The 15,359-nt window shown below is 49.7% G+C and overlaps 1 protein-coding gene across 1 annotated transcript in view; it reads right to left on the bottom strand.

Moving 5' to 3' along the window:
* Adam12 (ADAM metallopeptidase domain 12) overlaps positions 1 to 15,359 on the bottom strand; it is a 311,146-nt gene that overhangs the window by 32,484 nt on the left and 263,303 nt on the right. Inside the window, exons 12-14 of the mRNA XM_048455333.3 lie at positions 13,862 to 14,039; positions 7,680 to 7,769; positions 5,714 to 5,909 (exon numbers count right to left, since the gene is read on the bottom strand). Coding sequence (XP_048311290.3) covers positions 5,714 to 5,909; positions 7,680 to 7,769; positions 13,862 to 14,039 — 464 coding nt within the window. The remainder of the gene's footprint in view (positions 1 to 5,713; positions 5,910 to 7,679; positions 7,770 to 13,861; positions 14,040 to 15,359) is intronic.

Genomic DNA, 15,359 nt, shown 5'->3' with positions numbered 1-15,359 from the left:
GCCTTCTGAGCCGACACTCTCAGCCTCTCACCGAGTCCGTAAGGAGAGTGACACGCTAGTGTTCGGCACGGTTTTTGTATGCCAGCTGCCAGCTGGTGCTTGTCTCTGAGGCAGAATGGTGAAGAATTTGCAAAGTCTTGGCATGTAAGGCATGGCAAAGGTAGAGATGCAGGCATGGTAAAAGCAGAGATGCAAGCATGGCAAAGGCAGAGATGCAGTCTTGAAGTTGCTGTGCTTAAAAATTCTGCACTGTGTGTTTTCACGAAGGTGAGAGACCGCACATCTCTCTCGTGGACAGAATGGCAACAGTCTTCTTATCGCTCCAGTGCTACATCAATTAAAGCCTTTGAGTTCTTAATAAGGGAACGCTCAGTGCTTGGCCACTAGCAGGAGATAAAGCTGAGCCTTTCCGAGGGAGTCTTGACACTGCTCTGCATTTTAATCACCAGTTTTGGCTTTGAGCACAGTGGCTCACACTTGTAACTGAGTCTGGAAGTTCTCAATGTCATGGTGTCCTCTGAAAAGGAAATGGAGATGACAGCACCTTGAATGGAGCCCCAGGTTTACTCATTCTGAGCCTCTCCTTGAGATGATCTTCATCTGCAAACATGCTGCTCTGGTCCAGGCCAGTCCGCTCCTCTCTCTTTGTCAATTCCTGTCACTTAAACCCGCAGACAAAGGCACTGACATAAGCGGGTGGCATCTGCCCTTCCATTCTCTTCAAGTCAGCCTCTGCCTTTACCAGGGAATAAAGCTCAAATGAACAAATGCTATCATTTCCCTCTCACACGATGGAACAAGGCTTTCCTGGGTCGCCAACAATAGGCCTCTTGGCAAAGTATCCTTTCTTCCCCTCCGCAACCGTCAGTTACAGTAGGCGATCAGTACATACAGGGCCCTGAGTGGATTTCAAGTTAATTGGGCTCATTTAAACCAGCCTTGTAGATAAACACTGGATATTTACGAGCCCATAAAACTTATCTGGTCAGCTGGTGTGACATAAATCAATGACAGGAGAATCTGATGAGTGATAAGATGGACACTAACAGCAAGTCTGGGGTTCCCTCCAAGGGAAAATCAGTGGCTTTTGGCCTGTGGTGATCATGTAACATACCTGTGATGTTAATCGTCTAATGTTCTCCATCACTAGGCTAGTGGCGCTGGCAGACAGCACTGCTGAAAGGAAATCTTCAGCCTGAGGAAAAACCCCAGCTGTGTTTTAGCAGGAATAAAGGTCATGCCATGGCAACAGAAAAGCTTCCTGAATATTAAGACTGAACTGGAATAAGAAGCTCAGTACCCGTTTGAACTGCAGATAATGTTGTGCCTGGGATGCCAACATCTAAAATCTCGAGACAGCAAGCTAGGGAGACAGACAGCTCAGTGGGCAAAGTGTTGGCTATTCAAGCGTGAGGACCTGAGTTCAGATCCCCAGCACCCACAGAAAAAACGTGGCCTGGCGGAACATGCCTGTGATCCCAGCAACGGAAAGTGGCGACAGGAGGGTCCCTGGAACTCCCTGACTGCCAGTCCAGCCAAGCCAGCATTCAGGTTCTTGAGCGACTCTGTCTCAGAAAATAAGGTGGGGAGTGACTGAGGACAGCACTTGATGTCAAGTCCTGGCCTCAACTTGCACACGCTAACTGCAAGATGTGGTAGACAATCAGGTCGGAAAAGAAAACTTCCCCAGCCAACAGGGAGAGCTTCAACAATACTACTAATAATAATTAGATTAAAAAAAAAAACAAGTAAATGAACAAACCCCACAGACGTCTTCTGAAAGTTTGTCCCACTGCCACTTCAGAGGTGCAGGCACATGCTTTGAATTTTCTCTGGCTTTATTTCTAGGGAGACTTGGAAGCAGGAGGATTTTATTGAAATCTAATGCTGGACTGAGAAAGGTCCATCTCAAAAGGGAAAAGCTAGCTGGAAGGAAGGGCTTTATCCGGTCAGCTTCGGATAGCTAGCTCCGAGGCATGAATAACAGACATCCTGGATGTAACCAGAGAATTCGAGGTGACTCAACAACTTGGCCAGGTCACTGGGTACGAATGACACAGCCATCTAAGCAATGACTCAGGGAGCCCTAGAGTTCTGAGCGACCCCATTCCCAGGACGTCTTCTATGACCCTGACACAGCATGGTCTAGCTCTGGGCTCTTGCTGTTGAGTGGGAAGATGAGACACCGCAAATGCATCCTGGACAAGGGCTTCCTTCCTGAATCATGGAAAGTTCATTTGAACCGACCGCTGCAACACTCTAATGCTCTCAGCCCAGCACATCTGGCTGGCCAGGACCCCAGCCCAGGAAGTCACCTCTGCCCCTGGGGCTACATCCACCCAGGGCAGGGTAAGGGCTTAGTGGTAGTTGTTGGGAGGATGGGACAGAGGGAGTCACATCCCGAGAAAAGCATGCAGGGAACAGGCGGTGCATTCCTCTGGCACAAGCAGGCTCTTGAGTCAGCATCTCCTACCCAGCAGGACGTCAGCAAATACTTAACAAATGAGAGAATGAATGACGGATGAGGGTCTCTGCTGCCATCCAAGTCACAGCTCTACACAGACAGAACTAGCTGCACTTCCTGCCTTGGCCCTGCCACCCCTTTGTGCCCTCTCCCCAGTCCTGGATGCTGGAAACACTACCTCTTACGGATGATGACTGCAGGGCAGTATCTCTCAGACTCCTTCAACCTGGCTGCTCGCCACCCTCAACCCCGGTGGTCTTTCCTCTCTCCGTCACATCTCGCCCACTGTCCTGTCCTCCTGGAGGCCTTTCTACAAAGTCTTGAGCATCTCTTGAGAACACACTCACATTGCATTGACTAAGTTAAGAGTTACCAGGTGCCAAGCACCAGGACTGTTCGTACGTTCATTCTACTAGACAGAATTGAGCGTGGACTACAGTCGAGGATGTGACGTGCAGGGGTAGGTAGGACACTCATTCCACTTCACAGCTGCGCTCCAAGAAGGTTCAGAAATTTTCTGAAGGAATAGAGAGGGGTTCAGCCTCAGTGTTCAACACCAGCCCATTCTCTCCAGCCTGGACCCCGGAGTGTGTTACCTTATAGGACAAAAGGGACTCTGCAGACATTCATTTAGAGAACTTGAGATGGGAAGAGGTAAAGATGGAGACCTGGGTGGGCCTAATACAGTCATATGGGTACTTGCAAGGGAAACAGGAGGGGCAGAGCCAGAAAACTACAGAAGCAGAGGTCAGAGGAGCCAGCCAGACAGCTGCACGGCTGGCCGTGACGGAGGAGGGGCGGGGAGTCAAGAACATTGGTAACCTTGGAAAGCTGGAAAAGTCAGCGAGACAACATTCTCCCCCCAAATTTCTGGATGCGCTACATCCTCCCAGCACCTGGATCTGAGGTCTCTGGTCTTCAGAAATAGAAGCTGTGACTTTTCCTGTCACGAGTTGCTAAGGCCCTGATCACAGGTAACTCTCAAAGTGTCAACTGGAAAGCCAGTCTCACTGATATGGAGGGAAAGGGTCATGACATAATGCGAGGGGTGGCAAAGAAGTCATGGTCTCAGTCACCCGGAGGCCCTGTCTGTCCCCTCTCTGCTGAGGATGTTCTTTTACAATCTGGGTTGAGAAAGGTCTGGTGGGGGCACATCGAAACCCAGGAAGTCACTGCCTGAGGTGGTTCCCCAGACCTAGACACCCTGATTTTCTTAGCACCTAGTGCAAAGAACCATTCCAACCATCCCAGGCACCAGGGAGGAGGTGGGCCGGAGAGAAAAGAACTAAGTGGGGGGCTCTTGGGGAAAATGCCCCCTCTTCAGGACAGTGTGCAGATTATAATGCTATCAGACTTCAGTTTCAGCTACCAAGATGGGGAGCCTTCAAGAAGGCTGATGCTCTTGCTTCTGAGAAGCCCATCTATCAGTCAGGTGGCTTCTGCATGTCTAGTGAGCACACATCTCTGTCCCCATTCCCCGGCCCTGCCCCTTGAATATGCATATCATGGCAGAGGTCAGCGTTGGCTGTCTTCCTCTGTCACTTCTCGATCTCAATTTTGAGACAGGTTCTCTGTCCTATAGGGGCTTGGTGACTGGGTGGGCTGGCTAGAGCAAGCCCCAGGGGTCTGCTGTCTCTCTGTCCCTGGAGGTGGGATTACAGGCTTGTGCTGCCCTGCTCAGCGTTTTACTTATGTAAAAATGGATCAGGGCTTTGTCCTCATGCTTTCCTGGTCAGCATTTTACTGACATCAGATCTCACGGATCTCAATCTCTATTTGTCTGTCTCCCCCTCCTTATTTTCCCCACCTGCTTTGGTCACCATGACAGCCAGCAGAGCTACACAGCACAGTGGTTTGGGGAATGCTGTGCTGTACCATCTGAGCTCATGCCGGAGCTGGGGCCAGGTCTCCTAGCACAGCTGGGCACTGAAAAGCTCCATGGGCCAAGGCCAGCACCCATAAAGGGAGCAGCAGAAGAGCCACTGTAACTTTATGGGAGCTTCCTGCCTGTAGAAGGACCACCAGAGGTGTCTGAGGCCTGCTGCACTAAACCCCTGTCCTAAAGTGACCTTGGTTGGCTAAAAGGTATCTGAACTCTCTAATCCATCCAGAGTCCTATGGCCATTTGACACGTGTATAACAAAGGTCTTCCGGTATGTGTTGCTGTAATGGTGATATCTACCTATGTCTTAAGAATCTCATGGGCATCAGGTGAGGGAGCCAGCACTGAGACTCGAAAGAGGAAGTGTGAAGGGCTGGGAGTTTCAGGACTCTTTATTCTACCTGTCCAGGGTACATCCGCTTATGGGAGCCACCAGCCCACACTTTCTTCTTCCCCAGAAAGCTCCAAGTGAGGGGGCATCTTGGCTGGGCATTTGAGAACTCTCCAGGGTTGGGAGTTGTACCCACACAGCAGTTAAACCCAGGCTTCAGGGTTTGGTCATCATTTTCTGCCCTGGTTGACTCCCCTTATCCCTCTGGAAACCAGAACCTTATAGAGAGTCTCTGGTTTCCCCCAGAGCTGGCTTAGCTCGAGGTCTGAGTCTGGCTGACCATAGCGGCCTTGCTGGTACTGGGGCCTCTGGCCAGGTCTGAGGTCATCTCTTAGCTGTAAGTGAGGACTCAGCCAAACTCAATGGAAAAAAAGAACTATACCACACTCAGAAAACATCCCCAGTGGGATTCCTAGCCAGGATCCCAGGAGCTGTAAATGAAGTTGATCCAGAATGGTTTCTAGGTAATGAGGCCCTCCTCGGAGTGGCAAGATCCCCTAGTAATAAGGGTTAGAGTGATAAACCCCTGGGACAGTGAGGTCTTCAGGGTAGGGTGAAATCCCTGGGTACTGAGAACTCCTTGTAGTGAGGTCTGGGGTAGTGAGGCTTTTAAGCAGTAAGACCCCAGTGTCTAGGCTGCCCCATGAGACCCTGAATCTGACTTCAGAGTGGAGCCCAGAAGAGATTTACAGGTAGGGCCCTAAGATTTAATCTGCATTTTTAGAACCTTAATGGGACTTTAGATCAAGGCCGCGTCTGCTCATGGGAGTGACTGAACACTGTGAGAGTTATGCCCAGATGACGGGTCACAGTGACCAGGCTTAAACCCTAGCCATGCCTCCTGCAGAAGCAGACTTCCCGTCTCAGAGTTTGAACCTCACTGCAGAGCAGGATGGGCCTACATGGAGGAATACAGATTCATGGACATAGAACGTACATCTTCAGTGTCCCTTACAAAACTGAAGAGGCCACGTACCTGGTCCCCAGAGTGTGACACACTGTTGCTCGTGGGTCTGGCAGATGCCGTTGTAGCAGTAACCATCCACTCCCTGACACGGGTGCCCATCATGAAGGTACACATTGGCTGGGCAGTGTGGGGCAGTCCCTGTACAGAATTCTGGGAGGTCACAGGAATTGCTGGAGGGTCTGCATGCAGTTCCTGGAGGCTTCAGCTGAAATGACAAGGTGGCTTATGGCACATACACCAAGAAGGAGGAAGTGACCCTCAGTAGCTCTCCTGGGGCAGACTGCAACAGGCCACCTACTACGGCTGTGTAAACAGGTGGGGATTTCAGCATCATTCCCTTTGATGGCAGAGAGTTCTCCTTAACTGGTTTTGTACGTTCACATTTGCGCTATAAGGCTGGGTGGGCAACCAAGAAGAGCTCATGTGGGAACTGCAGGTAATAACCAGGTTCCCCAAGGAGTAGACAGTCTGGCTCTTGTTCAGTCTCTTGGTGAAGAGGCGAGTCTTTTCTCAGGCTGTCAACACCATCACATGCCTTATCCTCATCTTCAGGTATTTTTAGGCAAGGTAGCAAAATCAGCAAGATCAGACTCGCAATAACAGGGCTATCCTGTCATCCGGTTAAAGAACCAGGGCCTCTTTATCACTTTATGAAGTGGAGTGGCAGGAAGGATAGGAGGAGGATTGGGAGAAGGACCAGGAGGTGGCAGCAGAAGCAGCAGTGGTAGTGGCTCTCAGTGAGGGCTCTTAGACCTCTGTCTGAGAAGCAGCTCATCTTTTAGACTGAAGAAATGAAGGTTCAAGGGAGCTTGTTTGAGCTTCACAGTCAAGGCCACCAAGTCTGGGGTTTGGTAGGCCTGCATACTCCCAAAGGCAACAAGGTGAATCACCTACCAACTCCTGGAAAGTCTGAAGTTTGGAAGGGATTACTGGAAAGCTACAGAAGTGGATAAAGTTGTACCCACATATCCCTCCCTCCTTGAGCCTTATTCAGTGTAGGCTCATCCCCTTCCTGGCACTCTCCAGCACTAGTAACTGGGTACCTGGGTACTGGGTACTTCTTACAACATTTTCCAGAACTTAGTGAGCATCAGGAGGGGATACACACACACACACATACACACACACTCATACACTTACAATGCACACACACATGCATACACATACACACTCATACACATTCACGCCACACACATGAATACACACACATGAATGCACACACACGTATGCACATCCACACTTCCACATGCACACATTCATATACACACTCATACACAGACACACATACATCATTATAACCCACTTCTAAATGATGTGCTTGGGTGGGGTGGATCATGGAGTTTCCTGCAATCCTTGTGCCAAGATCAACTGCTTAAGTATCAAGACATAAACGCCTACCCTAGGAACCCTCTCATGGTCAGGCCTCCCCCGATAGACATGCATTCTAAATAAACAGGATGAATGGCAGAAATGCCAAGGCAAGAGCAGTCAGAGCAGCGCAAACAGCAAGCCAGGCAGTTGCCACTCTGGCAGTTCAGGGTGGTCCACACTTTCTGTCGGTGCAGACATCCCAGGAACCAGCAGAATGGCTTCTCTGCCAGCTGCCAGACATTGGCATCAGGCAGGTGGACCTGGCATGAGGCTGAGTGGCAGGGGTAAGGCGAGGCTCTCCTGTCATTGCTTTTCTCATGGAGTTAGGATGCCCACAAGCAGACATGGAATATTAGGGTTGAGATTGGCTTTCTCAGTCCTGTTAGTTTTTTAGTCCACGGGCCGTTTATCACAAGAGTTAGAAATTAAACTGTGCATTTTACCAGACCAGAAAGTTCTAAGAACTACTAGATGGTACCGACTGGTGAAAGGGCAGCTTCCCTCTCAGGATGGTCTCGGGGAAAGCAGCTCACCAGACTACTTCCCTTGCATCAGACTGGAGCCACCCACACCAGCCAGAACCCCCCGGCCAAGCTGGACTCACCCGGCAGTCCTCGCAGCACTGGCCGTGTGCGCACACAGCATCCGGCTTCAGAGTGCAGGTGCTGGCGTTACAGCAGCGATTGGTACATTCCTGAGGAGGGGAATGGGATCTGTTTGAAGGGCCATGTGGAATGGTGACTCTCAGAATGCCAATGTCACACCCTGAATGACAGCAAAGGCTAAGGTGCCCAGGTCCTGAGCTGAAAACCTGAGCCAGATCTGTTTTTTCAAAGTGTCTGGTAAGTGCTTATGAACCATGGAGTCTGGGGCTGCTAAGAGAAGTCAGGAGCCCTCAAGAGTCCTTCATGGGAAGAGGGCCGGGGGAGCCGGGAGCACTTCAGGCCAGCAGCACACTGGTGCTCCCTGGGAATTCTTCCTGTAGGGCATGGTGCAGTGAGCTGTGTCGGAATCATCGAAGGGCTTGGAAATTGCGCATTTAAAAATTCATGCATGGACAGAGCGGTGGGGGCCTTTAATCCCAGCACTTGGGAGGCAGAGAGAGACAGAGGGAGCTCTGTGAGTGAAAGGCTAGCCTGGTTTATGGAGTGAGTTCCAGGATAGCCACAGCTACACAGAGAAATGCTGTCTCAAAAACAAAACAAAATAAACAAAAAAATAAAAAAACAAACAAAACAAAAAACCATGCATGGATGTGACCCTTACTCTTCGAGAACGAACCCTTCTGAGAGATAGGAGTGAAGCTCAGTGGTACAGTACTTGTTTGGTCTACTTCTGATTTGGAGTATGCAGATGCACTGAAAGGAAAAAGAATTCAGGCCAGTTCTCTGTAGTATACCAGGTGGGCGAGGAGTGAACCCTTGTTTGGCAAAGGTAAGTCCTCGACCTAGGATATTCTGGGGAGAGGACTGGGCATCAGAATGAGCTGAAGGGTGCTGGGGTAGGAGTTCTCATTTTATTTACTTTTTTCCCTTCCCCCATCCCTCTTTCCTCCCACTCTCCTTCCCTCCCTCCATTTCCTTTTTGGCCACTCTCCCCCTCCCTGCCCCTGCCTTCTTTCCTCCTTTCTGTCTCCTTCCTTCCTTCCTTCCTTCCTTCCTTCCTTCCTTCCTTCCTTCCTTCCTTCCTTCCTTCCTTCTTTCTTTTCTTCCTTCCTTCTTATACTTTTTTTTTTTTTAATCAAGCCCAAGGACTCATGGATTTAAGGCAAGAACTCTACCAACTGGGCCATATCCTCAGCTTTCTTTCTTGTTTCGGGAGCTAAGGTCTCTCTCTGTGGGCCTGGCTGGCATGGCTCTTCCTTCGTAGACAGGCTGGCCCCAACCCTTGGTGGGTGATTCCCCAGTCTCTTCTCCCTTAGGGTGAGTACTGGAGATTTATGCTATCACACCAGCCTGAGCATGCTCATTTTCAGGGGATCTAAATACACAAATTGAGCTGTATTATTCCCTCTGAAACAGAAGCGAAGAAATTCAACTCCTTTAGAGACAGTGCACCACATGAGCACAGGAATCAACACCCCTTTCCTGTCTTGGCCGAAGGTCTGCACCCATTTGTGTGGCCAATCCCTGAAGCCCATGAACTTTAGAGTCTCCTGGAAGCTTGAAATTTGTGCAACTTAGAAGAAAATGTCACAGAATGCTTAATGCCGCCCAAGACCTCAACATTCTTTCATTTTTGATGTATTCTGAAAAGCTTACACCTGACCAGCCAGCATGAAGCAAATCGTGTCCATGTCTAACAGCATAGAAGGTTACTCCTGAAAAATATCTCATGAATGAATTTCTTCTCGGTCTTATAGATGTAATTAATAAATCTGCCAGTGATTGGGAGGATGTAGGGCGCCCCTAGACACCTGCTCAGCATCCGCCGCGGAGCCCCACAGACTGATCTCTCACGCAGTGTTTACGTTTGCTCCTACCCTGCATACTTCCAAAGCTGTTAAATTTTAAATCCGCTTGAGGACTTTGTAAACATCCGGGACATGTAATGTACACAGTAAGATAAAGCTGCCAACCAGAAGTCAGTGCGGCGGCTTTCATGACAGGGAGGGTTTTCAGCTTATGGGCTTACGGCTCTATACAAATTTAGAAATGTTTTCCCCCTTAAGGATCCCATTAATTGCACCCTGGACCAGTGCCCTTGGGTGTGCAGCAGCCCCACTCGGCTTGCTGTGGTCTCAGTGACTTCCCAAATGTTATAGGAGCTGAGCCGGAGACTTCCTTGCAATGCCGAGTTAAAGCAGTCATCTGATATCTGGGTCTAACACACTTGTGAGGGCTCCTCCTGCCACTCCTCAAGTCACTTGAAATGTAAGTAGCAGCCCCAATGGGAAGGTAGCCAAGTGGAACAACTTCAAAGGGGATCTGTCATATGAGAAAGATAATGACGTTTAAAAGACATGTGAGGGACTGGTATCCTCTTGACTCTCAATGGGATATGGGGCAGTGTTCCCAGCCTTGTTAGTTGGAAGGGTGAGCAGTTTATCAGGGAATCCTTAATACCTTCTACCAGAAGGTAAAAACAATTTTTTTAACTACCTCAAATCTATTTCTGTACTACTGTATTTCACAGAAGGGACCAATTCCTAACTCCCTAAAATCTATTTCTGTATTACCATATTTCACAGAAGAGACAAATTCCTTGCCTATTGGTGCATTTACTATTTTAGTAGTTAGCCACAGAACCAATGAATGTCAGGTCTCCAAATAAGAAGAATTGCAAAGCTATTAAAGACAGTATATAAGGACCAAACAGCCTTTCGTGGGCTGTTGGAAGCAGATGGAGATTCTTGGTCTCTATGAGCTACAGGCACTTTCCTAGACACGATGGGGCTTGCTGGCAGTGAGGGAACACATACAGGCATGTTCTAGCTGTGTGCTGGTGTATGTCACAGTGATCTGCCATTTCCTGCGTTTGGTGTGATTAGCAACAGAAGGGGTGTCTGTAGGACCTGGGCACAAGGGATCAGAAAAAAGAGCCCAGGTAATAGGTTTGAATGGAAGTCTTGGGCAGAGAAGCTTGGTGTCCTTGTAAGCTTGACACAGCCTGGGGTTATCTGAGAAGGGAGACTCAGTCAAGGGATTTCCAAGATCAGACTGGCATATCTGTAGGGGTTGTCTTGACTGTGAGTTGACTTAGGATGGCCCAGCTCACTGTGGATAGTGCCCATTCCAGGTAGTTCTAGGCTGGAAAGGGAAGCTGTCTGAGCATGGGCCTGAGAGTGAGCCTACAGGGGTGCTCCTCCCTGGTTTCTGCTTCTGTTTTTCTTGCTTGAGTTCCTGCCCTGACTCCCTTCAATGATGAACTGGGACCTGGAAATGTAAACCAAGGAAATCCTTTCCTCCCCAAGCTACTTTTGGTCAGAACGTTTTAGCACAGCAAGAGATAGAAACTAGGACACATGACTAGGTACAATTGACATCTGAACCTAGACTCAAAACATAAAAAATACGTTAGTATGACACTCACAAGTGAGGCAAAAGGTTCACTTCGATGTTAGCAAATTTCTAGGGAGGAAGAGCTTCAGATGAGGAGAAGGGAGTTTTCTTAAAATATCAAGAAACCTCTTTATGAAAAAAGGAGAAACCTAACCATAGAAATACCAAGCTGGGGACTACATGCAAGCAGATTTTGACCTTATCTAATGAGGAGTTTGTCACAATCAACATTGCCCCACAGTGTAGTGAGGTCCCTAGAAAGAGATCAAGCACCTATCCATGGCTGTGGGATTCTTCTGTGGAGATGGAGGAGCAGGACACGAGTAGCTGGCAATAGGAACGCAGGGATCCCCTGATACGTCAGTGCTGGTGGTGAGGATGCTGATGCTGGTGCTGATGCGGTGCTGGTGGTGAGGATGCTGATGTTGGTGTTGGTGCAGTGCTGGTGTGGTGCTAGTGGGGAGGATGCTGATGCTGGTGTGGTCCTGGTGGTGAGGATGCTGATGCTGGTGCGGTGCTGGTGGTGAGGATGCTGATGCTGGTGTGGTGCTGGTGGTGAGGATGCTGATGCTGGTGCGGTGCTGGTGGTGAGGATGCTGATGCTGGTGTGGTGCTGGTGGTGAGGATGCTGATGCTGGTGTGGTACTAGTGGTGAGGATGCTGATGCTGGTGTGGTGCTGGTGGTGAGGATGCTGGTGCTGGTGTGGTCCTGGTGGTGAGGATGCTGAGGATATTGGATGATGATGGTCAGGATGTAGTGACAGCAAAGCAATGGTGATGATGCTGGTAGGGACACTAGTGTGGCAGCGGTGGTGAGTGGGGTGGTGGTATAGGTATGTTGGAGGTAGGGATGGCAGTTGTGGGGATGGCAGTTAATGGTGCAGATGGCGGCGTGAAGATGGTGGTGTGGAGAGGATGGTTATGAACGTGGCAGCGATGGCACTTGTGGGCACAGTGACAGCGGTGGATGCTAATGAAGGCGGATGGGGTGAATAACTGCCAGTGGAGTCATTCCAAATCCCAGCGTTCATGATTCCAGGAAGAACCATCCGATTTACTTGCATTAATAAATAATTATAAGGCATCCAGATCAAAGACAAACCATCTTAAGTCAACATGGCCTCTCCTGAGAAATGTGGGTAATTTAAACTAATTGGGTTGTTTCTTTAAGCAATTAACAAGGCCTCCAAGGGACTTTTCTCCTTTGTACATGCTATCCCACGATGGCTTCACTTTTCCCTTTGCTAATCCTGAAGCCATTCTGTAAGAGTATAATTAGGACTGGTTCCTAGCCGGCAACTGCTCCCTGCTCACTGTGAGCAAAATTAACCACCGCTGTGGACAAGGCCATTATCACGGATAAGTTCTGAGTTTGTCAAGGACACAAAACTATTTCTGTCTCTCCTCACTCCATCTGATTACCCCTACCCACAAGTGCTGTGCATTTTCTCTCAGAACCTGTGAGAGTAAGAGCAACCCCGCTGTCACGGAGCCTCCTCGGGGACTTGGAGACAGGCTATGATAAAGATTCTATTATTCCTGTGATGAGCACAGGAATACATGAGCTGCTTCGGCTTCCTGCCCCAGCTTTCCTTGTTTCCTGGGCACAGCCTTCCCAAGGAGCCCTCTGAGATGCGGGTTTCTTGAGCCATTGTGAAGCCACCTATGGACCTGCCTCAGACCTGTCTCCCACTCTGGCTTGCACATGTCCTCATGGAAGGAGCCCCACCCTAGTTGCTCTGCAAACCCTTGGCTTTGATTTACTCTGAATGCCATCTCCTCCAAGCTGTGTGTGGGGGCACTTCTCATGTTAGTCTAGGGCCTAGTGGGACTTAGGAGCCCTTAGAAGCTAGATTCACACACTAGGTAGTAGTGTTCTCTTTGTTGTCCTTTCTCAAGACTATTTAGGGAGGGGAAATGACTGACATGTTTTATGTTACCAGCTTTATCTTGGGCCTATACAAAGAGACACTTCCCAGAGATTGGCGGGAAAGCAGGGTTCAGTAAGCAAATACTGGTTGCAAACGCTGGCTGCTTTTCCTTGTTGCTTCCGAGAACTAACAAGCTGAACGGCTGGATCCCCTGGAGCCTCAGCCGTGCACACAGAGGAGGCTGAAGAACAATCTCGGCTAGACGGAAAGCGCTCAGCTCAGCACTGCTTATCCACACTTCCCGTCCACAGCAGGCTTTGCAAAGAGGAAGGCCTGGGACTTAGGAACCCTCAGAAGCTAGACTCCCAGGGCTTTGCTTTCCAAGAAACTCTGAGCTAACTGTTTTTTATTGTTCTCATCCTCATCACCCCAAGAATGGAAGCACCCTTCAACAGAGGAGAAGGCACTCCCCTGTTAAAACCTAGTGATACAGCCAGCTCTGTACATGGCTAACACTCCAGAAAGCCACCCACTATGGGGAGCTTGTCCAAGGTAGCCATGTGGGACTTTTCAAGTTTTGGGGGGCAAAACCCTTGGGTGGCTAAGGTCTCTCACTGGGATTTCTAGGGCCCTGCCATTGGATGAGGCTGACTAGCTGGTATGTTTCTGGGATCTGCACATCTCTGCCTCTCCAGTGCTGGGACTGCAGGTACACACCACCACACCCAGCTTTTCCATGCGGGCTTTTAGGAGCTCAGGTTTTCCTGGCTGCATGGCAAGTCCTTTACCAAGTGAGCTATCTCTTTAGTCTTTTGCCAATTTCCAGCATGTTCATTTTGCTGCCTGAGCTCGCCCAAGCTCCCCCTCCTCCTGGGCAGAGGCAGCAGTAGTCACCACGGAGAGGGTCCCCTTACCTCTGGTTCCCCACAGTCACACTCTTCTCCCTCTTCCACGTAGCCATTTCCACACTTCCGGCCCCCAAAGGCCTGCTTGACCTCGGGCAGGTTGAAGAGGCACATCCCCATCCCCTTCTCCAGGCTAGCCTCCAGGTCCTTCCTGCTGCAGCTGCTGAACACCATGGGGAACGGGAACCTGGGAAGGAAAGGCTTCAGTAAGTCACGGGCCCCAGTGGCCTTCTCTGCCTTCAGGGGCTTTGGCCCAGGATGCCTCCTGGTAGTGATGTACAGCTGCGCACAGCTATGCCAACGAACAGAGTTTGCTTAAACGCAGTCAGATGAGGCACTGCCAAGACAGTCCTGGCATTAATTCCCATACAGTGAGGAAGAAGGGCTTTGTCAAAAAGAAGGGATCTTGTGATCATTTCAAAGCGATAGCTTTGGACGTAGTCATATCACAGTGCTATTAATAGTTCTCCAGGGAGGTTGTATTAGATGCCGTTCTATTGCTGTGATAAAACACTGTGACCAAGGCAACCTATAAAAGAAATCATTTTAATTGGGCTTATGGTTTCAGAGGGTTAGAGCCCATAATGGTGGAGTAAAGGTGTGATGAGAGCGCCCATCTGGAGCCACAGGCAGGAGGCAGAGAGAGGTAAAGGGAGAGAGAAGGAGGGGAGAGAGGGAGAGGAGGGAGAGGGAGAGAGAAGGGAGAGACAGAAAGGCAGAGACAGAGAGACAAGGACAGAGAGACAGACGGAGACAGACTGGGAACGGCAAGCATGCTCTATACCTCAAAGCCCACCCCCAGTGACACACCTCTTCCAACAAGGCCACACCTTCTAATCCTTCACAAACAGTTCCACCAACTGAGGACCAACTATGCAAACTTATGAACCTACTGAGGCCATTCTTAGCCAAACCACCCCAGAGGTGATGCTGTAGGAGATGAAGCCCTAGGGTCTAGAATTTATAACAAAGATATATATCATGTCTTTATTGGTATATGCAAAGAGGATAATGGAACACATGATGGTGCTTATTGGCTCCATGGGTCCAGGGGACATGTGATCTGTCCTGCCATATATCAGGTTGGTATTGACATTCATGCCTGTGAAGAACAAGCCACCGACTTTCCCTTGCACTGTTCTAAGCAAATGGAGATGGTCTAGAAACACAGGGCTTGCTCTTGCCTTGCCTATAAATTCCAGGGCTACAAAGGGTGTGGTGTGGTCTGTCAGAGTACTGGTCCCTTTCTGGCACTTGGTACCCACGTGAACATTGTGACTAATTCTCGGCAGTGAGCTGCACACAGACGCGACGCTGGTGTTGAGCTGACTATTCTTCCCTTATGATTTCCTTTCCTTCTCTCCAATGACCAAGAGCTGGAGGAGCTGCATGTGGTACCCGGGCCTGATTCCCAGAGACAGAAAAGCCTAGAGCGCCTGAGTGTCCACTGGGATGGAGACACCACGTGAGCTTCAGAGGACTGGGAACCCTTTCCTACAGCAGCTGG

Source organism: Myodes glareolus, chromosome 7 (genome assembly GCF_982192425.1).
Source record: "Myodes glareolus chromosome 7, mMyoGla1.1, whole genome shotgun sequence".
Lineage (NCBI taxonomy): Eukaryota > Metazoa > Chordata > Mammalia > Rodentia > Cricetidae > Myodes > Myodes glareolus.
This window is presented reverse-complemented; position numbering and strand designations above follow the sequence as displayed.